At 49.5% G+C, this 24,366-nt stretch overlaps 2 protein-coding genes across 3 annotated transcripts in view; both read left to right on the forward strand.

Moving 5' to 3' along the window:
• NUP37 (nucleoporin 37) overlaps nucleotides 1-9,269 on the forward strand; it is a 39,659-nt gene extending 30,390 nt beyond the window's left edge. For both annotated transcript variants that reach the window (XM_050946073.1, XM_050946081.1), the window contains exons 8-10: nucleotides 5,295-5,345; nucleotides 5,944-6,037; nucleotides 7,344-9,269. In XM_050946073.1, coding sequence (XP_050802030.1) covers nucleotides 5,295-5,345; nucleotides 5,944-6,037; nucleotides 7,344-7,457 — 259 coding nt within the window. In that variant the 3' untranslated portion in view covers nucleotides 7,458-9,269. The remainder of the gene's footprint in view (nucleotides 1-5,294; nucleotides 5,346-5,943; nucleotides 6,038-7,343) is intronic.
• Nucleotides 1-24,366, forward strand: part of LOC127047652 (uncharacterized) — a 172,868-nt gene that overhangs the window by 141,186 nt on the left and 7,316 nt on the right. The gene's annotated exons all lie outside the window — the stretch shown is intronic.

Here is a 24,366-nt window from a genome sequence, read left to right on the forward strand (position 1 = left end):
GGCAGGTCCCAGTCCCGGTCGACCTCCCGGCACCGAACCGGTGGCAGGTCCCGGTCCCGGCACCGAAGCGGCGCTCGGTACCGGTCCAGATCCCGGCACCGTGACAGAACCCGGTCCCGGTCCCGGCACCGATACGACTCCCGGCACCGGTCCCCGGCACCGAGAAGATCGCCCGTGCCGGCCCGCGCGGACCCTTACCATCCAGGGTCCGCCCCGCCATGGCCCTCTAGACAGCCGTCCGTGTGTTCATTAACGGACAGTGGCTACGCGCTCGGCACCGACCGGCAGGCGGCGCTCTTCAGTGAGCCTCCACAGCAGGACCAAGGCCCGCAGCAATGGGGTTTCTGGACACCCTGGGCATACCATCAGGCCCAGGGCCCCCAACAGCTCCCTGCTAGGCCGGTGACTGCGGAGCGCAGGGCACCTGAAGCCTCCTTGTCTCGCCCCCCTCCCTCCCCGGATGGGGAGGAAGGGTCCAAGCATCAGGACTCCGCTTTGGCTCCTGAGGCAGAGGCGAGGGCCGAGGGAGACCCCCCATTAGACACTCTCTTGCCGGGGGTCTCCTCATCCTCCTCCCCTGACGAAGCGGTGGCTGGGACCTCCTCCAACAGCCCCCCCCCCGCTAGACCTCAGGGCGCACCAGGACCTCCTCAGGCGAGTAGCCCAAAATCTGAGTCTGCAAGCCGAGGAGGTCTCGGAGGTAGAGGACCCTATTGTGACCATCCTCTCGGCAGACGCTCCCACCAGGGTCGCCCTGCCGTTCATACGGACCATTCAGGCCAACGCCAACACCATCTGGCAGTCTCCGGCCTCCATTCCTCCCACTGCGAAGGGCGTCGAGAGGAAGTACATGGCTCCTTCTAAGGGCTACGAGTACCTCCACGTACACCCGACTCCGTGTTCCCTGGTGGTCCAGTCCGTCAACGATAAAGAGCGTCACGGCCAGGAGGCTCCGGCCCCCAAATCCAGGGAGGCCAGGCGGATGGATCTCCTCGGCCGTAAGGTGTACTCGGCTGGGGCGCTGCAGCTCAGGGTCTCCAACCAACAGGCCCTGTTAAGCAGATACGCATTCAACTCCTGGGTGGCAGCAGATAAATTCAAGGAGCTGCTGCCACAAGATGCTCGTCAGGAGTTTACGGCCATCTTAGAGGAAGGCAAGAAGGTCGCACGCACGTCCTTGCAAGCCTCTTTGGACGCTGCGGATTCGGCTGCCCGTACCCTCGCGTCGGGTGTAACTATGCGTCGCCTCTCCTGGCTGCAGGTTTCCGGCCTTCCGCCGGAGCTCCAGCATACTATTCAGGACCTTCCTTTCGAAGGCCAAGGATTATTTTCAGACAAGACAGATCCCAGACTCAAGAGTCTGAAAGATAACCGAGTTATCATGCGGTCACTAGGGATGCACACACCAGTGACGCAACGTAGACCCTTCCGGCCGCAGCAACAACAACAACAGCGCAGGCCGTATTCCCAGTTCCGCCAGCGGCAGGACCTTAACAGGCGCCGCGGCAGGAACGGAAGGCGCAGGCACTCGGGGAACCAAGGGGGGCAAAACCAAGGCTCCTCTAAGCCCCCGCCTGGACCCAAGCCTTCATTTTGAAGGTGCGCCCGAGGGCGCAGTAACAGTTTCCCCAATGGATCCTTTCCCCCCGTTTTCCAACCGCCTTTCGTTTTTCCTCCCGGCGTGGTCCCTAATAACATCAGACCGCTGGGTCTTACGCACGGTGCAGTCGGGATACCGCCTGCAGTTTGTTTCATTTCCTCCTCCCCGCCCCCCTTCCTCGTCCCTCTTCAGGGACCCCTCTCACGAGCAATTCCTTCGGCAGGAGGTGCAGACGCTCCTCGGCAAAGGAGCTATAGAGGCGGTGCCGGAGAACGAGAAAGGCAAGGGGTTTTATTCCCGCTACTTTCTGATCCCCAAGGCCAAGGGAGGCCTCAGGCCTATCCTCGACCTGCGAGAGCTCAACAAGTACCTGGTGAAGTTGAAGTTCCGCATGGTTTCCTTGGGGACCATTATCCCATCCCTGGATCCGGGAGACTGGTACGCCGCCCTCGACATGCAGGACGCGTATTTTCACATTGCTATCTGGCCACCCCACAGACGTTTCCTTCGCTTCCTTGTGGGGTCTCTGCATTACCAATTTGCAGTCCTCCCATTTGGCTTGTCCACGGCCCCGAGAGTGTTTACGAAATGCATGGCAGTTGTTGTGGCGCAGCTTCGGCGCAGTCGTATCCACGTGTTCCCGTATCTGGACGATTGGTTCATTCGAGGCACGTCGCACCAACAAGTCTGCAGCCATGTCCGTGTGATCACCGACATGTTCGCCACTCTGGGCCTCTTGGTGAACACAGACAAGTCCACCCTGGCCCCCACACAAAGGGTGGAATTCATCGGGGCCGTCCTGGACGCCACTGTGGGCAGGGCCTTGCTGCCATTGCAGCGGTTCCAGGCCTTGTCGGCCATCGTGCAACGGCTACAGACAGCCCCCTTGACGTCAGTGAGGACGTGTCTAACCCTGTTAGGCCACATGGCGGCCTGTACTTTCGTGACCAATTACGCTCGGCTCCGCATGAGGCCACTCCAGCTGTGGCTCATCGGTCATTACAGGCCGACAAGACAGCCACTAGATATGTTAATCACGATCCCCCAGGGGGTCTTAGATTCTCTCGGCTGGTGGCTGGACCAGTCAGTGTTGTGTGCGGGTCTCCCCTTCCACCCATCTCAGCCCTCGGTGTCCCTAACAACAGATGCCTCAGATCTCGGCTGGGGGGCCCACGCAGGGACCCTGAGGACGCAGGGCCTGTGGTCCCAGGAGGAGGTGGGGCTACACATCAACATGCGGGAGTTGAGAGCGGTCCGTCTTGCTTGTCAAACGTTCTGTCATCAGCTCCAGGGTCGTTGTGTCGCGGTGTTCACCGACAACACGACGACCATGTATTATATCAACAAGCAGGGCGGCACCAGATCCTCCTCCCTGTGCCACGAGGCGATACGACTCTGGGACTTTTGTGTAGCCCACTCCATTCACCTCATGGCTTCCTTCCTCCCCGGAGTACGGAACACACTGGCGGATCGATTGAGCAGATCCTTCCTGTCACACGAGTGGTCCCTCCGCCCAGACGTCGCCCTCTCCATCTTCCGGAGGTGGGGTTATCCCCGGGTGGACCTCTTCGCGTCCAAGGGGAACAGGAAGTGCCAAGCGTTCTGCTCCTTTCAAGGCAGGGAGCCCGGGTCGATAGCGGATGCCTTCCTCATCCAGTGGTCGACCCACCTGTACTATGCGTTTCCCCCATTCCCGTTGGTCCACAGGGTCCTTCTGAAGGTGCGCAGGGACAGGGCTCACGTGATCATGGTAGCCCCGGCATGGCCCAGACAGCACTGGTACCCCATGCTGCTGGACCTGACCATAGCCGACCCAGTTCCCCTGCCCCTTCATCCGGACCTGATTACCCAGGAGCACGGGACCCTCTGTCACCCGGACCTGCAGTCGCTGCACCTAGCGGCGTGGCTCCTGCGTGGCTGACTGGCTCTGAGCTGCGCTGTTCCACGCCGGTGAGGGAGGTGCTCTTGGGCAGCAGGAAGCCGTCCACAAGAGCGACGTATTTGGCCAAATGGAAGCGCTTCTCCTATTGGTGCGTGGAGAGAAATCTCCGCCCTATGGAAGTTTCAGTAGCCGACATCTTAGACTACATTTGGTCCCTCAAAGGGCAAGGTCTGGCCATATCGTCGTTACGAGTCCACCTAGCGGCTATCTCCACCTTTCACCCGGGTGCGGATGGTCGCTCTGTTTTTTCCCACCCGACGGTGTCTAGATTCCTTAAGGGGCTGGAACGTTTATACCCTAACGTCCGTCCCCCTGCTCCAACCTGGGATCTTAACCTGGTGTTGTCCCGGCTCATGGGGCCCCCCTTTGAGCCGTTAGCTACTTGCTCCCTGCTTTACCTCTCTTGGAAGACGGCCTTTCTAGTAGCTATCACCTCAGCTAGACGGGTGTCGGAACTCCAGGCTCTTGTGGTAGACCCCCCATATACGGTCTTCCACAAGGACAAGGTGCAGCTGAGACCACACCCTGCTTTTCTCCCCAAGGTGGTCTCAGCCTTCCACGTCAACCAAGAGATATTCCTCCCGGTTTTTTTCCCGAAACCTCACTCCTCAGGCAGGGAGCAGCAGCTCCACTCGCTTGATGTCCGTAGGGCTCTCGCGTTCTACGTGGAGAGGACTAAGCCCTTCCGCAAATCCCCCCAGCTTTTCGTGGCAGTAGCGGACCGCATGAAAGGGCTTCCTATCTCCTCCCAGAGGTTATCCTCTTGGGTAACGTCCTGCATCAGGACCTGCTATGACTTGGCCCACGTCCCTACGGGCCGTGTGACTGCGCATTCTACCAGGGTGCAGGCGTCGTCGCTGGCTTTCCTTGCCCGTGTGCCCATCCAGGAAATCTGTCGGGCAGCGACCTGGTCATCGGTCCACACCTTTGCTTCCCACTACGCCCTGGTCCAGCAGTCTAGAGAGGATGCGGCCTTCGGATCTGCTGTGCTCCATGCCGCGACTTCTCGCTCCGACCCCACCGCCTAGGTATGGCTTGGGATTCACCTAACTGGAATGGATGTGAGCAATCACTCGAAGAAGAAAAGACGGTTACTCACCTTTGTAACTGTTGTTCTTCGAGATGTGTTGCTCACATCCATTCCACACCCGCCCTCCTTCCCCACTGTCGGAGTCGCCGGCAAGAGGGAACTGAGGAGCGGGTGGGCCGGCAGGGATATATATTGGGCGCCATGGCGGCGCCACTCCAGGGGGCGACCTGCCGGCCCACTGGAGTTGCTAGGGTAAAAAGTTTCCGACGAACGTGCACGCGCGGCGCGCACACCTAACTGGAATGGATGTGAGCAACACATCTCGAAGAACAACAGTTACAAAGGTGAGTAACCGTCTTTTTCTGTTACAAACTACAACCACCATTCACACGACAAATTCTGTAAAGCCTGAAGAAAATTGTTAAAAACTAAAAAGTCATTTTTGAGAGCTATTGCAGCTTTCATCTTTTTCCCCCTCCCTCTCCTCCAGCTGTACTACTTTAATCTGTCAAAACTCACATGTGGAAAACAATACAAGACTTGGCATGATTGTCAAAAGAATTTTTGTCTGTCTGTAGATGTTTTCCCACCTCACAACTTGAACCTGCTACTCTTTTTTAAATGATCTATACTTTTTGTCCTTGTGATATGATATGAAGTGAAGTGTATCATTTCCTATAATTTGTGGAATAGATGCTTACTCCAAATGTCTTTTTTTATAGTTATCCACAAGATAAGAGACCTGTCCATGTGGATCGAGCCAGATTATTCAGGTATAGTTTGGGAGAGGAGGGTTATAGTAAATTAATTTGAAGAAAAATTATATTAGTAGCCTGTTTAATTTTAAAAATCTCATTTTAGCAAGTGTTGTTTATTGTTTCCAGTAATGCCTACAATGTGTTGCATCTTGTAGTACAGCAGCGTTACAAAGTGAAAGAATTTAACAGTTTGTATGTTGCTAATCGGTGGGGCTGTACACAAGTGCAGAGGTCTGCCTGCGTGTACGCAGCTGTGGGATTGGGGTCCCAATTCCTTCTAGCGTTTGTGTCTTCTTTCCATCAATAGACTGTTAGCTTTTAGATAGCTCCATCCCGCAAGATTCTAGTCTCAATGGGAGTTGAGAGTGATTGGGACTTGACAGGATAGGGTCCTTAATGTATAACACATTAATTAATTCATTTTTATTTCATGTAGATAGGACTGAACGGGGTGTGTCTTAAAAATATAAAGTATCTCAGTGCATGTATTTCACAGGTTGCAGCAGAATTTAGGGTGGCTTTACGCAATATTTAACTGCAGACAAAAAATCAGATTTGCATATGCTCATGATGGTATAACACGTATTTAAAAGCACCTTGGATTTATTCATAGGTGGTCCAGAGTGAATGAAAACTTGTTTGCAACCACTGGCTATCCAGGAAAAATGACTTCCCAGCTTCTAGTTCATCATTTAGGACACCCTCAGGTAAAATTATACAATTCTATGTTTTGTGTTGTATCAATCCATTCTCTTTAAATCCATGTATAAACAGCTATACCTTTTAAAAGTTCATGAAGATCATGTAGAAACGGTTACTACTTCATCTTTTTCCATGCCAAAAGTTACCAGAGGAAAATCTTAGAATACTCTCAACTCTGGATTTAGCACTTTTTCCCCCACTCTTTTTAGCTATAACAAGGCCAAATCAGAAGGTTCTGATACTTTATGATGTTTAAAATAAGCTTATTTACAATTCTCGGTGTTCTGAAAATACGTACAAATAAAATGTATGTAAGGTACAAGGAGGGACTTTCTTTTATATCTTTTAATTACCATAGAATTCTCCACTCCAAATAATACTGACAGAATCATCATTAGTGGTATTAATGGCTCAAAAACAAATTGGACAATCATAGTTTACAAATGCAATCAGATGATTAACTGTGGTGGCTTTTTGTCACATCTATATTATTGAACTGATTACCAAGTTGAGGCTGGAGAAATACTATCCCAGAGTATGATATTGGGAAGGATGGTAGAATAAGTCGTGTCTTTGAAGCACTAAGCAAGGATCATCAGTCAAATCAAGTGGACATATGCCACACACTGTTTTTTGTACAATTGCAAGAGGAATGAGAATCTGTTGATCTTTGTTCTTTCCATCATTTGTCTCTGTTTTTTCGCATGCAAGCATTAAGACTGTTCAGAATCTTAGAAAATATTAATTGTATCTGCTTTATTAAGGCAACTTAAATCATACCACTTTTGAGTTTTGTTTGCATTCTGCAAGGTACAGACTAAATAACCTATAAAATATCGTACAGTATTTTATAATTCAAATGTATTCCAATTCTGTAATAGAACAGAGGAAAGGAGGTTTTATATTAGGCAGATTTTCATTGTCTTGGGCACAAAAAGCATACTATTTCCAAGCATACTAACTGTAACCTTAAATAACAGCAGCTTTTACTAAAATCATCTGGGGTGTGGAGACAGCCTTTGTAGATACTCTGCAAAGATTCAATTCTATCACTTGTAGAACATTTTGCAGTATCGTATTTGAACAATATGCGTACAATAGCTGACAGAAATATAATAGTAGGCAGTGAGATTTTTAACTTAAATACTCCTTTTTTTTCTTTAAGGAATGGTGTGGTGGGTTTTTTTTGCAAAAGTCTCACATTTTAGTTGTCTATTGAACTTGTGATTGCATATTTAGTTCTGGTTTAGTAAATATCTGTATGATATGTTGAAAAAAAGTCTTTATTTTTTTTATTATTATTATTTTTAGCCCATTCTTATTGGCTCTGCAGCTGTTGGATCTGGTTTGACCTGGCATAGGACTCTTCCATTATGTGCAGTTGGCGGAGATCATAAACTTTTCTTTTGGGTAACAGAAATGTAAAATAAATGTGTGCTCTGATTTATTAAATTCTCAAATATTGTCCCTTGTTGTAGTAAGAAGTGAAGAAATCTAGTCATTCTTGTATATTAATATTTATTGGAACAAGAATAAAATAACCAAAACACACAAAACTAAACTTAAATCCCTTTTGCTTGTTTTTAGATGACAGTTATAACAAGATTTGTTAAGGCAGATACTATGTTTCAGATAGTGATGTGACTTTCATAATAAAACATAAGTGCCTTTTTTCACAATATTTGTTGATGAGATGTTTTTTAAACAACTTTCTTTAGACCAGTGGTTTTCAAACTTTTTTTCTGGGGACCCAGTTAAAGAAAATTGTTGATGCCCACGACTCAATGGGAATGAGGGGTTTGGGGTGTGGGAGAGGGCTCTGGGCTGGGGCAGGGGGTTAGGGTGCGGGGCGGGTCAGGGCGCTGGGCTGGGGGTGCAGGCTCTGGGGTAGGGCCAGGGATGAGGGGCTTGGGGTGCAGGAAGGGATTCTGGGTTGGGGCAGGGGGTTAGGATGCGCGAGGGGGTCAGGGTTCTGGGCTGAGGCTGGGGGGTTTGGTGTGCAGGAGGGGCTCCAGGTTTGTGGGGGGGCTCAGGGCTGGGGCAGGGGACTGGGGCACAGGCACAGACTTACCTCCAGCAGTTCAGTGACACAGCCGGGGTGGACTGCACTGCGCCACGGAAGCAGCCAGCAGCAGGTCTGGCTCCTAGGCAGAGGCACGCAAGCGCTGCCCTCCTCCTCTTCCCTCCTCCCCCTGTTCCCTTTGACCTGTTCCTGGCCAACGGGAGTGTAGAGCCAGTGCTCGGGGCAGGGGCAGTGCACGGAGCCCCTTGGCCCCCCTTCCTAGAAGCCAGACCGTTCCTGGCCACTTCCAGGGCGCAGTGCTGTGTGGAAATAGGTAGGCACTAGCCTACCTTAGCTGGGTATCACCACCTGTGACATTATTGACGTGAACTGTGACCGTATAGATCATTGTTGCAACCAAGGTCCTGTAGTTGCACAAAACTTGTACAAAAGAGGTCAAATAAGATGTCTATGGAAAGGTTTTGATTTACTGTTTATGATTATGCTGTCTGTATGTGTGTATCATTTTTGTATTTGAAGTTACAAATTTTGGCTATGTGTTTGATCCTAAGTAGCATCAGTGAAGCATTTGGTCAGCTTCTTGAGAAGGGACTATTCTGAGTAAGTGCCCAATCAAGAAACACTTAACGGACAGTGGACTTTGGGAGATGCCAATCCACATCTGAGCTTTCCTGGGAACATTCAAACTAACATGTAAACAACGGCGTCGGCCTGCAAAAAACTGAATCATTCATGGACATGTGACTTACCCAGGTGGCTACAAATTCCATCTTGTTGCTGTGATCTTGCACAGAAGAAGAAAGGCATTTCCACTCACCAGAGAGAATATAAAAGGCCCTGGAAGCCCCTCAATTTTGTCTTCAACTGGCTCAAAAGATGGCCTCTCCACCCCAGAGAGATGCCTGAAAGGAAATGAACAAAGGACAGTAACTACGGGGGTGTGAGTGATTGCTGGACCCAGGCCGTAAACTACAATGTTGGTCTGAAAAGGATTGGGCCCAGACTAGGAAGGCATCCAGTCTGTGAAAGAAGCTTATTGGAGCATCTCAGAGGGTGAGATTTACCTGTATTCAGTTTGTTAACGTGTTAGGCTTAGGCTTGCATTTTTTTGTTTGATTTTGCTTGGTAACTTACTTTGTTCTGTCAGTTATTACTTGGAACCACTTAAATTCTACTTTTTATACTTAATAAAATTATGTTTGCTTATTAATTAACCCAGAGTAAGTAAGTAATATTGAGGGAGCAAACAGCTGTGCATATCTCTGTATCGGTGTTATAGAGGGCAAACAATATGAGCTTACCCTGTATAAGCTTTATACAGAGTAAAATGGGTTCATTTGGGGTTTAGGCTCCCAGAAAGACTGAATACTGGGTGCTGGGAAAGTCCCTGTTAACTGAGAAATCCCTGCTAAGGGAAATGTTAGTTTCGGTAGAACTGCGGGGGGGCATGGCCCAATCTCTTGGTCTGCGCTGTGTGTCTAGCTCAGCAAGATGGGAGTGGAGGGAAGCCTTCTCTGGCAGGGGGGTTTATTCTCAGTGGTATCCCAGCATATCTAGTGACAATCTTGAGGGAGTTTCTGTGGCCAAACCCATCACACCGCCAACGGAACTTTTTAATGTCCCGATCGGCAGTGCTGACCAGAGCAAGGCACCCCAGCGCCTTACATGCCATGACCCAGTACTGGGTCACAACCCACAGATTGAAAAACACTGCTTTAGACCATTTAGTTGACAATCTCAGCCAGGAGAGGCTTATTGCTAGAGGAATTTGTATATTGTTTGTCAATATGAGCAGCATTAGCAGAGCTCTTTAAAGTTCTGTGTATTGCACCTGCAACCAACATGCCTGGCTCTAGCCAATGTTTATAGTTAGCTTTCATGAACAATAATATTCTAAAAAGATAAACAATTTTATCTGTTGTCAGGAAATGTCCTTAGTTTTATCAAGTTATTGTGGTGAGCACATTTACTAGATATACTTGGGATGAATAATACTGAAATGGATAATCATAATTATAATCAAAGAACAGGGCTCACCCTAGACCAAATGGCACCTCAGGCAAGAAGCATATTTGGCTTCTCCCCTTCCATTTGTTAAACTTTTGAATACTTTATTTTTTATTGCATTTGTATTGAAAACAGAGAATATTAGGGAGAGCAAAAGCCTATGTTCCATGGTCTTAGAAAGTCATCAAAGGTTACATATTAAGCATAATAAAAGAAGTAACAGTATTTCTTTTATATTGTTGCATAGATCAGGGTTTGATAGATATCTCTGGCATCTCATTAAATAACATCCTTTATTAACCACTACTTACACTCTTCAAGTCTTAAAACACAAGTACACTTTCACAATTACACGATAAAACAAGGTTCACAATATCTCAGCTGGGCTCTCACCTCACTTCAGTTTGTTCTTATATCTCACTGACTGACTGGCAATGCCTTGCCCCTTATATACTCATGAGAGCATAGCTGATAGCATTCTAGGAGGGTTCAAGGAAAATATAGTTCTCAGAAAGTTTGAAGGTTCCATGAAATTCTACAAAGGTCCAGAACATTTGAAGAGGCTAATGAAAAATTAATCTACATATGGAATACCTGAAACATTTTACTTCAAATATTCTATTTTCCCTTTTGTTGCTAACAACAAACACAGCACACCAAGACCGGCCCCCACCAAGGCCAGCACCGTAGGTGGTCACCTAACTCTAAATCCAGCCTGGTCAAAGAAATCATTTTTCACTTTTTTACAGCAAAATCAAAGCCATTTCCCCACTGCTATGCCTATGAGAAATCTGGAAAATTGACTTATTTTCATTGTATTAATGCATGCAAGGAGATGAACAATTATTCTGACCACTATTCAGTTAGAAATGCTTGACACTTTATATCAGTAGATAATAGACACACTTGCAGGGCTTTGGAGTGGAGTCTGGAGCTGGAGCGCAGAGCCGCTCCAGAGCAGTGGAGTTGCAGGTTTTTGCCCGGAGCTGGAGCGGAGCTGGCGCACAGCTCCAAAGCCCTGCACACTTGCTTTTGCTTTTCAGAGTTAGTTTAAACAATTCTTCTCTTATGTTAGGAGGCCTGACATAGTGAAAACTGACATGAAGTTTACCATAATGGATTTCTTGCTGTTGTAGAGCACTCTTCTTCCAGCCTATAATAGGGACAATTAAGGCATTACAACATTACAGCTCCACCTAAGGAGACAAAAGGTCCTGTGCCTAATAGCTGAGTCCTAATTGTAAAGCCTCAATCTAATCCATTTTCCCCCAGTTTTTCTATATGTCTGGTCCCTGGAAGCATGGTGTGACTGCTTGGACCCCCAGTTCTAAGTATAGCTTATAAAAAGATTACCACCACAATTATATTTGGGGATAAACTAATATTAAAATTGTTTAGAAGCCAATTGTTGGGAAAATACTGCACGCTTATTTATTCCCCACAAGCTGTTACAATCAAACAAACAAAAATCTGTTTAGAGCCTAATATGTCACATTGTTTCAAATTTTATCATTTTAATTATCAATAAAAGGAAAATGTTTCTTATAAATTCAGTTGATATGGCTACAAACCAGACAGTCATTTTAACCATATGAATTGTCATGTGATTCCAATTAAGTTTAAAATTGCCCTCTTCTAAACAGGGAAGTCATGTCAGTGTGTCATCGCCATTTTGTTATGCATTAAAATTCTGATTATATTACTTGCTTGACTCCTTTCCACACACAAAAAAAGCTATAATAACTTAAGTATTGTGCATCTAACCTAGATTGGAAACACTCATTTATACAGCTGTTAATTTTCCTTGCCACCATGAACAGTCTTAAAATTAGACTATTCTAAATTATTTTGGAAGACCTTTAACTTTCTGTCATAGGGTTACCATCTGCTGCAGCTTGAGTTCCAGTATCCTTACTAAAGAAACAAAAGCTGATGTTATCACAAAGCTACCTCCTACAAAGCTTTGGATGTGAACAATTCCAAAACGCAAATTAAAGCAACTTGTCAATATAGAAATTGGAGGAGTTTAAAATGCTGAAATAATAAAAACAGCTCGTTTTGCTAGGCTTCCAATGAAAGGGATAATTATTGAAAGGATATCTGAGATCCTTGTGTGGAAAGCAAGGAAATTATTAGCAACAACAGTTGAATACCACAAAGACAGGGTAAATAGAGTTGGTGTGAGAATATTTGTTAGAACTAAATATAGATAACTATTTTGGTATAACAGTGGAGTCCTATTAGGATCAGGACCCCACTATGTCTGGGCCGTGTAGGAAACCACCATTTAAAAAATGTCTCTGCCTTGAACAGTTCGATAATTAAAGATAAGATGGAACGAATAATTGGAGGGGAAAGGACAGGGATTTGGGGATAAGAGTAACGATAGGAACTCCTGGATACATGGACTAGTCTTGTGCATAATTAGGACCCATTCCTGCAAAGAGTTATGCACATGAATACTTCCATTTGGTACTCCCATGCATAATTCTGCTGGAGTGTGACCTTCCCTACATGGTTTCCAGTAATTTAGAGATATAAGATCTAGATGAGCTGCACTCCTGAGCTTTAAATTAACTGACAGAAAATCTTGGATGATGATGTACTGTAAATCAGGCAATTAGAAGTAGTATCCAACGGCCATGATCCAGAAAGCCACCACCCTTGTTTTCACTCTAGATCAGAAGTGGGCAAACTATGGCCCGCAGACCACATACGACCCGTGGAACCGTCCTGCCCAGCCCTTGAGCTCCCGGCCGGGGACGCTGCCCCCGGCCCCTCCCCCACTGTCCCCCATCTCCCGCAGCCACGCCACCACATGGGCAGCAGGGTTGCACACTCCTGCAGAGCAGAGCGGCAGCATGTCTAGCTCAGGCCAGGCGGTGCAGCTGCCAGACATGCTGCTCTGAACGGCATGGTAAGGGGGCTGGGGGGGGGGGGTAGATAAGGGACAGAGGGTCCCGGAGGGGCAGTCATGGGACAGAGAGCAAGGGGCAGTTGGATGCGGTGGAGGTTCTGGGGGGCAGTCAGGGGATGGAGGATGGGGGGGTTGGATAAGCATGGGAGTCCTGAGGGGGAGGCCTGTCCGGGGCAGGGGTGTGGATAGGGACAGGGAACAAGGTGGGGTCCCAGGGGGCCTGTTAAGGGGTGGAGTGTAGATAGGGGTCAGGGGACTGGGAGCAGGAGGGTTGGATAGAGGGTGGGGTCCCGGGGGTGGCTGGGGCGGGGGGTCCTGGGAGGGGGCGGTTGGATGGGTCGGGGATTCTGAGGGGGGCAGTCAGGGACTGCGAAGTGAGAGGGGGCGGATAGGGGATGGGGGCCAGGCTGTTTGGCGAACCACAGCCTTCCCTACCTGGCCCTCCATACAGTTTTGTAACCCCAAAAAGTTTGTCCACCCCTGCTCTAGATGCTTCTGCAAGACCTACGTCTGCCACAGTACTGATGAAAAATCAGCTGGTTTTAGGAATGGCTAGATTGAGGAACAAATGGAGTTAGCTGTCTCCATTTTATGTATAATGAGAGAGAAGTAAATGTACCTTTTTTTAAAAATTATGTGTAATTTGATTGTATCCCTCTTTCCCACGTCACCCTTCTTCATATGTCACTGCCTGGTTAGATTGTAAGGTATTTTGGGCAGGGACCATGTCAATGGCCCTGATGCTGATTGATACTCTGGATGCTACCATAAATTAGATTTGCCATTTTCTGTAGATTATCTTTCTTTTCACTAACTGTCTATGCTAGGCAAAACATTGAGTACAGTATGTGAATATTTGGGAGACATTTATCTAATCAACAAACATGCTAACAGACAGAGCCTCAGCTGCTGTAAATTGTCAGAGCTCCATTGACTTTGGTGGAGTTATGACAATTTACAACAGTTGAGGATCTGCCCCATAAGTTTAGTAGGGGAAGAGAGTAAGTGTTGTCCAGTGATTTAGAGGACAGAACTGCAAGGCAAGTGTTCTTTCGCCGAGGCAGGCCCATAGATCCTTACTGGGATCTTCAGGGTGTTTGCAGCTTCAGAGGCAGTGAAACCAGTCAATCATAAGCAGGGACTAAGTTTCTCCTGATATTGGTGGACGCATTTCAGCAAATGGAATAATGTTGTCAGGGGTGTGTACCTATAGGGTATTTGTTGAGCTAGCACTCTCTTGCTTTGAGGTACTGCAGCACGTTTTTACCTTGCAACTACAGCAAGGCTCTAGCTCTAGCGTGGGAAGTAAACCAAAAATATGTTCCACGTGTGCATTTCCTCTTATTGAACCTATGGAATCAGATATAGGCAAGTTTGTTTTCCCAGGCATACCATTTTTCTGCAAGTTCAGGAAGGGGGCACTGAAGATCTACCTCCTCCATAGGTCAGAAGAGAAGCAAGGACAAATGGGTGGCATCTGCCAAAAACAGTTCATATAGATTAGCAATCAAAGAACAGTGCCTCTAAGGCAGTGGTTCCGAAACTGGGGTTCGTGAACCCCTGGGGGTTCATGAAATGTTACAGGGGGGTTTTGGGAAAAAATTCTCTAATGGGAGACAGAGCTGTCCCTAGGGATCCCAGGCACCACAGGGCCAACAGCCCAGAGCCCCGGGGACTTCCAAGAGCTAAGCAGATCAAAGCAAGCATATCTATCACACTGAGGAGATTTAAACTTCAAGATGCCTTATAAGAAATTGAAAGGGAGGTGGATTTTTTTTTTTGCTGTTTTTAAAATTAAATAGGCTGCTAGTATTTTTTTTTTTAATTATTATGAAGAACAAGTTTAAGCTTTGTTGTAATGTGTGTTGTTTGCCTGGACTACTCAAGACCTGAATGTTGTGTAGGAGGAACTCTTCGAGTTGGCTTCTTAAATACCTTTATGCTGTTTCACATCTGATACTCCTTGATGAAACTTAGGAGCCTTGTCTTATAACAGGCTTATTCAAAGTGATACAAGCTGCAAAAGTGAGATCTTGGAAGAGTGTTGCCGTTTTCATAATGTAATAAAATACTGTAACGATAAATAATAGTGTGTAATAAGCATGTCATAAAAAGAAATGTTATACTTCCAAGATCACTGCTTTTATACTTTATCTGCAGGTAAAGGAGAAAATCCCTGGAAATATTCGTTTTTAGAAGGGGGTTCATGAGACTTGATATTTTAGTGAAAGCGGTTCACGGGTGGTTAAAGTTTGGGAAACACTGCTCTAAGGTGAAATTTAAACTGCCAAAGCCTATGCATCCTAGACACTGAAACAGTGATGAGCACTATAGAAGTGCATAGACAGAGAAATTTTTTGGTGCCCTAGAAATCCCTTTTTTATTTCACCTGTATATTATAAGCATTTTTATATTGCACTTATACATGCAGTTGACAATGTCTCACATACGCAATCCAATCTGCTTTGAGAATTTGTTGTTACATTTTGACAGATACCTAAGTATTGTGGTGTTTCTGGTGCTACTCAAATCCCAGACTACTGGAGAAGAAATTATTTTCTACTTTGCGTGGTTATGTATTTAAGTTTTAAGATTTTTTTGATTTTTTGAATTTCTTTTAAGGACTATCTGAGAACTGCTTTCCGGGATTTGGAGGTGTATTGCTAAGTCTGCTTTTCTTAGTACTGTTTCTATCATCTATAAAGTGTGTGTTTTCGAGGGAAAAAAAATGAGCAGTCACTATTTGTTCAGTGTGTTTCTCGTGTACTTTTCTACAGAACAAAATCATTTTTGTTCTTTACCAGAGTTCAGACTGTAGCATTCTTCTTCGAGTGATTGCTCACATCCATTCCAGTTAGGTGTGCGCGCCGTGCGTGCACGTTCGTCGGAAACTTTTTACCCTAGCAACTCCAGTGGGCCGGCAGGTCGCCCCCTGGAGTGGCGCCGCCATGGCGCTCAATATATATCCCTGCCGGCCCACCCGCTCCTCAGTTCCTTCTTACCGCCGTGTCGGTCGTTGGAACTGTGGAGCGCGGCATAGCTGTCCTCCACGTCCCTAGCTCTCCTTGTTATCTCTCGTTATTGTTAATAGTCGTTAGTTAGATCGTTAAGTTAGTTAGTAAGTAATTAAGTGTAAATAGGTTGTAAATAGTTGTTAGCCGGGGGCTGTAGCCCTTCCCGGCACCCGGCACCGGGCTCATGCCTGGTTCGCCGGGCTTTAAGCAGTGTGCGCCCTGTAAAAAGCCTATGCCTACCAGCGACCCCCACGACGCGTGCCTGAAGTGCCTGGGGGAATCGCACAGATCGGACAAGTGCCGCATCTGCAAGGCTTTTAAGCCCAGGACAAAAAAGGAGAGAGACCAAAGACTCCGGACTCTCCTTATGGAGGCGGCACTTGACCCGGCGGCTTCGCAGGCCGTGATCTCGGCGCCGGCACCAGATCGCGCCGGCACCGGATCGCACCGGCACCGGAAAGACTCCCCGGCACCGACCTTCTCCGGCACCGGGTGCAGAACCAAGACCGTCAGCGTCTGCTACTCCAGCCAGGCAGACCCGACTGGAGCGCCCGGCCTCAACATCGGCCGTGGCGCCGCCGGCACCGTCGACTCCGGGCCCGGCGGGTCCGTCGAGTCTGGTGCCGCCAAGCTCCCCCATGAGATCTGGGGTTGAGATTTTGGTCCCATCCACGCCGGAGACCTTCGCCTCGGCACGGGACCTTATTGCCTTGACAGAGCCTACTCAGCTGCCACCCCCGGTACCTCCGGTGCGGGTCGCATCTAGAGGCAAGCCCATGATGTCGGCACCGTCTCGGGACTCGCGCTCGCGGTCCAGGTCCCGACGTCACGGCAGGTCAAGATCTCATCGCCGCTCGCAGTCCCGGCACCGCTCCCCTCGGCGGTACCGGTCGCACTCGCGGCACCGATCGACCTCTAGACGGTCGCGGTCTGACTCCAGCCGCCGATACCGGCACCGTGACTCCAGGAGCCAGTCCCGCTGTCACTCGCCGCACCGGTCGACCTCCCGGCACCGAGCTGGTGGCAGGTCCCGGTCCCGGTCGACCTCCCGGCACCGCGTCGGTGGCAGGTCCCGGTCCCGATCCCGGCACCGAAGCGGCGGCCGGTACCGGTCCAGATCCCGGCACCGAGACAGAACCCGGTCCCGGTCCCGATCCCGGCACCACTATGACTCCCGGTACCGATCCCCGGCACCAAGAAGATCGTCGCTGCCGACCCGCGCAGAACCTTACCAGCCAGGGTCGGCCCCGCCGTGGCCTTCTAGGCAGCCGTCGGTCTCTTCGCAAACGGACAGCGGGTATGCGCTGGGCACCGACCGGCAGGCGGCGCTCTTTTCAGACCCGCCACAACAAGACCAAGGCCCGCAGCAGTGGGGGTTTTGGACCCCATGGGCATACCATCAAGCCCAGGGCCCCCAACAGCTTCCTGCTAGGCCTGCGACGGCGGAGCACAGGGTGCCGGAAGCCTCGTTGTCTCGCCCCCCTCCCTCCCCGGATGGAGAGGAAGGGTCCAAGCAGCAGGACTCCGCTCTGGCTCCTGAGACAGAGGCGAGGGCCGAGGGGGACCCCCCATTGGACACTTTCTTGCCGGGGGTCTCCTCATCCTCCTCCCCTGATGAAGCGGTGGCTGGCACCTCCTCCAGTACCCCCCCCCCCCCGCTGGATCTCAGGGCGCACCAAGACCTCCGTAGGCGAGTAGCTCAGAATCTGAGCCTACAAGCCGAGGAGGTCTCGGAGATCGAGGATCCAATTGTCACCATCCTCTCCTCGGATGCTCCCACCAGGGTCGCCCTACCCTTCATAAGGACGATCCAGGCCAATGCCAATACAATCTGGCAGTCACCGGCCTCCATCCCCCCTACGGCGAGGGGCGTCGAGAGGAAGTACATGGCCCCCTCTAAAGGCTATGAGTACCTCCATATCCACCCGACACAGTGCTCCCTGGTGGTACAGTCGGTAAATGACAGAGAGCGTCATGGGCAGGAAGCTCCAGCCCCCAAATCCAGGGAGGCCAGGCGTATGGACCTCCTTGGACGCAAAGTATACTCGGCTGGGGCGCTGCAGCTCAGGGTTTCGAACCAACAAGCCCTGCTCAGCAGGTACGCTTTCAACTCATGGGTGGCAGCGGACAAATTTAAAGAGCTGCTGCCACAAGACGCCCGCCAAGAATTTGCAGCCATCCTAGATGAGGGCAAGAAGGTTGCGCGTACATCATTGCAAGCTTCTTTGGACGCTGCAGACTCGGCTGCCCGCACCCTCGCTTCGGGGGTAACGATGCGCCATATCTCCTGGCTGCAGGTCTCTGGCCTTCCTCCGGAGCTCCAACATACCATCCAGGACCTCCCGTTCGAAGGCCAGGGCCTGTTTTCGGAGAAGACAGACCCCAGACTTAAGAGTCTAAAGGACAATCGGGTCATTATGCGCTCCCTCGGGATGCACACACCGGGAACGCAGCGCAGACCCTTCCGGCCACAGCAGCAACAGCAGCGCAGGCCATATCCCCAGTTCCGCCAACGGCAGGACCTTAATAGGCGCCGTGGCAGGAATGGAAGGCGCAGGCATTCGGGGAACCAAGGGGGGCAGAATCAAGGCTCCTCTAAGCCCCCACCTGGACCCAAGCCTTCATTTTGAAGGTGCGCCCGAGGGCGCAGTAACAGTTTCCCCCACGGATCCTTCCCCCCCGTTTTTCCAACCGCCTTTCGTTTTTCCTCCTGGCATGGACCCAAATAACATCGGACCGCTGGGTCTTACGCACGGTGCAGACAGGATACCGCCTGCAGTTTATATCGTTTCCTCCTTCCCGCCCCCCTTCCTCATCCCTCTTCAGGGACCCCTCTCACGAGCAATTCCTTCGGCAGGAGGTACAGGCGCTCCTCAGCAAAGGAGCTATAGAGGCGGTTCCGGAAAACGAGAAAGGCAAGGGGTTTTATTCCCGTTACTTTCTGATCCCCAAGGCCAAGGGAGGCCTCAGGCCTATCCTCGACCTGCGAGAGCTCAACAAATACCTGGTGAAGTTGAAGTTCTGCATGGTATCCCTGGGGACCATTATCCCATCCCTGGATCCGGGAGACTGGTACGCCGCCCTCGACATGCAGGACGCTTATTTTCACATTGCCATTTGGCCACACCACAGACGTTTCCTTCGTTTCGTGGTGGGCTCCCTTCACTACCAATTTGCAGTCCTCCCATTTGGCCTTTCTACGGCCCCGAGGGTATTTACAAAATGCATGGCAGTTGTTGTGGCACATCTTCGGCGCAGTCGTATCCACGTGTTCCCTTACCTAGACGATTGATTAATCCGGGGCACGTCGGAACTGCAAGTTTGCAGCCATGTCTGCGTGATCACCGGCCTGTTTGCTACTTTGGGCCTCTTGATCAACATGGACAAGTCCACCCTGATCCCCACGCAGAGGGTGGAGTTCATCGGGGCCGTCCTGGACGCCACCGTGGCCAGGGCTCTTCTGCCGTTGCCGAGGTTCCAAGCATTGTCGGCGATCGTTCAACGACTACGGGCAGCCCCCTTGACATCAGTGCGGACATGTCTAACCCTGTTAGGCCACATGGCAGCATGCACGTTTGTGACCGGTTATGCTCGGCTCCGCATGAGGCCCCTCCAGTTGTGGCTCATCGAGCATTACCGGCCGGCAAGGCAGCCGCTAGACATGCTGATCACGATCCCCCAAGGGGTGTTAGATTCTCTCGACTGGTGGCTAGACCAGTCCGTAGTGTGTGCGGGGCTCCCTTTCCACCCACCTCAGCCCTCGGTGTCCCTGACAACGGATGCCTCAGATCTCGGCTGGGGGGCCCACCTGGGAACCCTGAGAACGCAGGGCCTGTGGTCCCCGCAGGAGGTGAGGTTGCACATCAACATGCGGGAGTTGAGAGCGGTCCGCCTTGCTTGTCAAACGTTCTGTCACCAGCTTCAAGGTCGTTGTGTCGCGGTGTTTACCGACAACACGACGACCATGTACTATATCAACAAGCAGGGCGGCACCAGATCCTCTCCCCTGTGTCATGAGGCGATGCGACTCTGGGACTTTTGTGTAGCCCATTCCATTCACCTCACGGCTTCCTTCCTCCCCGGAGTACGGAACACGCTGGCGGATCGCTTGAGCAGATCCTTCCTATCGCACGAGTGGTCCCTTCGCCCGGACGTCGCTCTCTCCATCTTCCAGAGGTGGGGTTATCCCCGTGTGGACCTCTTCGCGTCCGGGGGGAACAAGAAGTGCCAGGTGTTCTGCTCCTTTCAGGGCAGGGAGCCCGGGTCGATAGCGGATGCCTTCCTTATTCCGTGGACGACCCACTTGTACTATGCGTTTCCCCCGTTTCCTCTGGTTCACAAGGTCCTTCTGAAGGTGCGCAGGGACAGGGCTCGCGTGACCATGGTAGCCCCGGCGTGGCCCAGGCAGCATTGGTACCCCATGCTGCTGGACCTGGCCATAGCCGACCCAGTTCCCCTGCCCCTTCACCCGGACCTGATTACCCAGGAGCACGGGACTCTCTGTCACCCGGACCTGCAGTCGCTGCACCTAGCGGCGTGGTTCCTGCGTGGCTGACCGGCTCTGAGCTGCGCTGCTCCACACCGGTGAGAGAGGTGCTTTTGGGCAGCAGGAAGCCTTCCACGAGAGCGACATACTCGGCCAAGTGGAAGCGTTTCTCCTGTTGGTGCGTGGAGAGAGATCTCCGCCCTATGGAAGTTTCGGTGGCCAATATCTTAGACTACGTTTGGTCCCTCAAACAACAGGGTCTGGCGATATCGTCGTTGCGAGTCCACCTGGCAGCTATCTCCACCTTTCACCCGGGTGGGGATGGTCGCTCTGTTTTTTCTCACCCGACGGTGTCTAGATTCCTTAAGGGGCTGGAACGTTTATACCCTAACGTCCGACTCCCTGCTCCAACCTGGGATCTTAACCTGGTGTTGTCTCGGCTCATGGGGCCCCCCTTTGAGCCGTTAGCTACTTGCTCCCTGCTTTACCTCTCTTGGAAGACTGCCTTTTTAGTAGCTATCACCTCAGCTAGGTGGGTGTTGGAACTCCGGGCTCTTGTGGTAGACCCCCCGTATACAGTCTTCCACAAAGATAAGGTGCAGCTGAGGCCACACCCTGCCTTTCTCCCCAAGGTAGTCTCGACCTTCCACATCAACCAAGAGATATTCCTTCCGGTTTTTTTCCCGAAACCTTACTCTTCAGGCAGGGAGCAGCAGCTCCACTCGCTTGATGTCCATAGGGCTCTCGCGTTCTATGTGGAGAGGACCAAACCCTTCCGCAAATCCCCCCAGCTTTTCGTGGCGGTAGCGGACCGCATGAAGGGGCTTCCTATCTCCTCCCAGAGGTTATCCTCATGGGTAACGTCCTGTATCAGGACCTGCTATGACTTGGCCCATGTCCCTACGGGCTGGGTGACTGCGCATTCTACCAGGGCGCAGGCGTCGTCGCTGGCTTTCCTCGCCCGTGTGCCCATCCAGGAAATCTGTCGGGCAGCGACCTGGTCATCGGTCCACACCTTTGCTTCCCACTACGCCCTGGTCCAGCAGTCAAGAGAGGACGCGGCCTTCGGATCTGCAGTGCTCCATGCCGCGACTTCTCACTCAGACCCCACCGCCTAGGTATGGCTTGGGATTCACCTAACTGGAATGGATGTGAGCAATCACTCGAAGAAGAAAAGACGGTTACTCACCTTTGTAACTGTTGTTCTTCGAGATGTGTTGCTCACATCCATTCCACACCCGCCCTCCTTCCCCACTGTCGGAGTAGCCGGCAAGAAGGAACTGAGGAGCGGGTGGGCCGGCAGGGATATATATTGAGCGCCATGGCGGCGCCACTCCAGGGGGCGACCTGCCGGCCCACTGGAGTTGCTAGGGTAAAAAGTTTCCGACGAACGTGCACGCGCGGCGCGCACACCTAACTGGAATGGATGTGAGCAACACATCTTGAAGAACAACAGTTACAAAGGTGAGTAACCGTCTTTTTTTGCTAATTCCGTTTTTATTAGTACAGTCATAGCTCAGATGAAGATATTACAGTATTACAATAAATGTTGCACTAATAAAAGTGTTTAAAAAGTCGGCTTCTTCAAACATGTTTTGATCAAATTGTCAGTGTCCAGAATTAAGAATAGGAGGAGAATTCTATGAAGTTTCCTTAGTATAACACTTGGTGGATTTAAAAACATAACAGGCATAGCCAAAGAATTTCAAACCAGCTAACATTTGTTTTTCATTATGTCTGTTAAAAAAGAGATTACACTAGAAATTTGCTTTTGTGAATGTATTTAACTGTGAAGGGCTGATATGCCAGAAACCTTTTATTTGCCAAAGTGGTGCATATTAACACATAGCTAAGTCATTGGGATATCAGCGGTTTTTTATTTGCTTCAAACTATGAAAAAAAAATCTGTTGAGGACATATCAATTTCTTACATGTAGTTTTGCCAGAGTTTCCTTTGTAAGCATGGATTTAGAGGACTTCATGGGGGGAAAAAATGAATCTACTTGCTGACCTTTTCAGCTTGTCTATTGGACCACCTTAGTAAAAACAATTGTTGCCCCTATGGAGGATCAGATGACACCATGTCTGGGAAATTTCCTTGGATCAGCTTTTTGTTTCTGTTTAATTTACTTCTTAGTTGTATGGCTATTTTATTTCTGTGCTGATTATTAACAGAGTACTGTATCTTGGGAACTGTAACATTTGTATAAGATTATAAAATATATATGAACAATTGCAAGTTACAGTAGTATTTGCCAGTTTACTCAGCTTGTGCAAACAATTTGAATTATTGATGTTCCATTCTGTTGTTGACTAGAAATTCCATTTTTATGCAATATAAGAATTTCAGTGCCAATTTAGTTTTCCATATTATTGTCATTAGGGCATGCAGATCACGAGGCGTGCTGATGGTATATTTGATCTTCCTGGTGCTGGAGACACAACTTTGGTATTTTCTGTGTAGATACAGCTTTAGTACTTCTAGTTGGCTTAAGTCCCTCTAAGATTAGCTTCTCACCAACATGCAAGCTCACCTTAAAAATAAATTTTAAAACAGCTGTCCTGAACCTGGACAGCACTTCGTGTGTGTGTGTGTGTGCGCGACCATGTTCTGCCTTCAGTTACATGCACACATTATCAACTTTACTTTGACCCATAGCTTGTATCAGTTTATAATTATCCAATAAATGGGATGATAAGAAGCAATAATTCAAACCATTTACTGAGTGAACTTGGATATTATCCCAAGTTTATTATATATCTTTCCACTGGAGTTTATTCATTCTTTACTTATTAGTAGGAATTAGTATTTCAAGTTTGACCTAGAGATGGAAGAACTAGTTCAGATAAAATAAAAAACACCTTTTAATAGGGTTTGAAAATATTTGGATAATTTTCCTACTGCTTCTATGTTTATTTCATTTTCATTCCCCTCTGTACTTCCTGGGGTATGTCTACACTACAGGATTATTCCGATTTTACATAAACCGGTTTTGTAAAACAGATTGTATAAAGTCAAGTGCATGCGGCCACACTAAGCACATTAATTCGGCGGTGTGCGTCCATGGTCCGAGGCTAGCATCGATTTCCGGAGCATTGCACTATGGGTAACTATCCCGTAGCTATCCCATAGTTCCCACAGTCTCCACTGCCCATTGGAATTCTGGGTTGAGATCCCAATGCAAAAACAGTTTCGCGGGTGATTCTGGGTAGATGTTGTCACTCAATCCTTCCTCCGTGAAAGCAACAGCAGACAATCATTTCGCGCCCTTTTTCCCTGGATTGCCCTTGCAGACCCCATAGCATGGCAACCATGGAGCCCATTTTGCCTTTTGTCACTGTCACCGTATGTGTACTGGATGCTGCTGAGAGAGGTGGTACTGCAGTGCTACACAGCAGCATTCATTTGCCTTTGAAAGGCAGCAGAGACGGTTACCATCCCTACCGCACCGTCTGCCATGCCATTGTAAATTGGCGATGAGATGATAGTTATCAGTCGTTCTGTACCGTCTGCTGCTGTCATGGGTGCTCCTGGCTGGCCTCGCTGAGGTCGGCCTGGGGCGCATGGACAAAAGTGGGAATGACTCCCCGGGTCATTCCCTTCTTTATGTTTTGTCTAAAATTAGAGTCAGTCCTGCCTAGAATATGAGGCAAGTGTACTAGAGAACCAGAGAGCACAGCCGCTCTGTCTCAGAGCCCCAGAGATCCCGCAGAAATGATGACCTGCATGCCATTCTAGGGGGTGCCCCTGCAACAACCCCACCCTTTGCTTCCCTCCTCCTCCAACCCTCCTGGGCTACCGTGGCAGTGTCCCCCCATTTGTGTGATGAAGTAATAAAGAATGCAGGAATAAGAAACACTGAGTTTTTAGTGAGATAAAATGAGGA

Source organism: Gopherus flavomarginatus, chromosome 1 (assembly GCF_025201925.1).
Source record: "Gopherus flavomarginatus isolate rGopFla2 chromosome 1, rGopFla2.mat.asm, whole genome shotgun sequence".
Classification (NCBI taxonomy): Eukaryota; Metazoa; Chordata; order Testudines; family Testudinidae; genus Gopherus; species Gopherus flavomarginatus.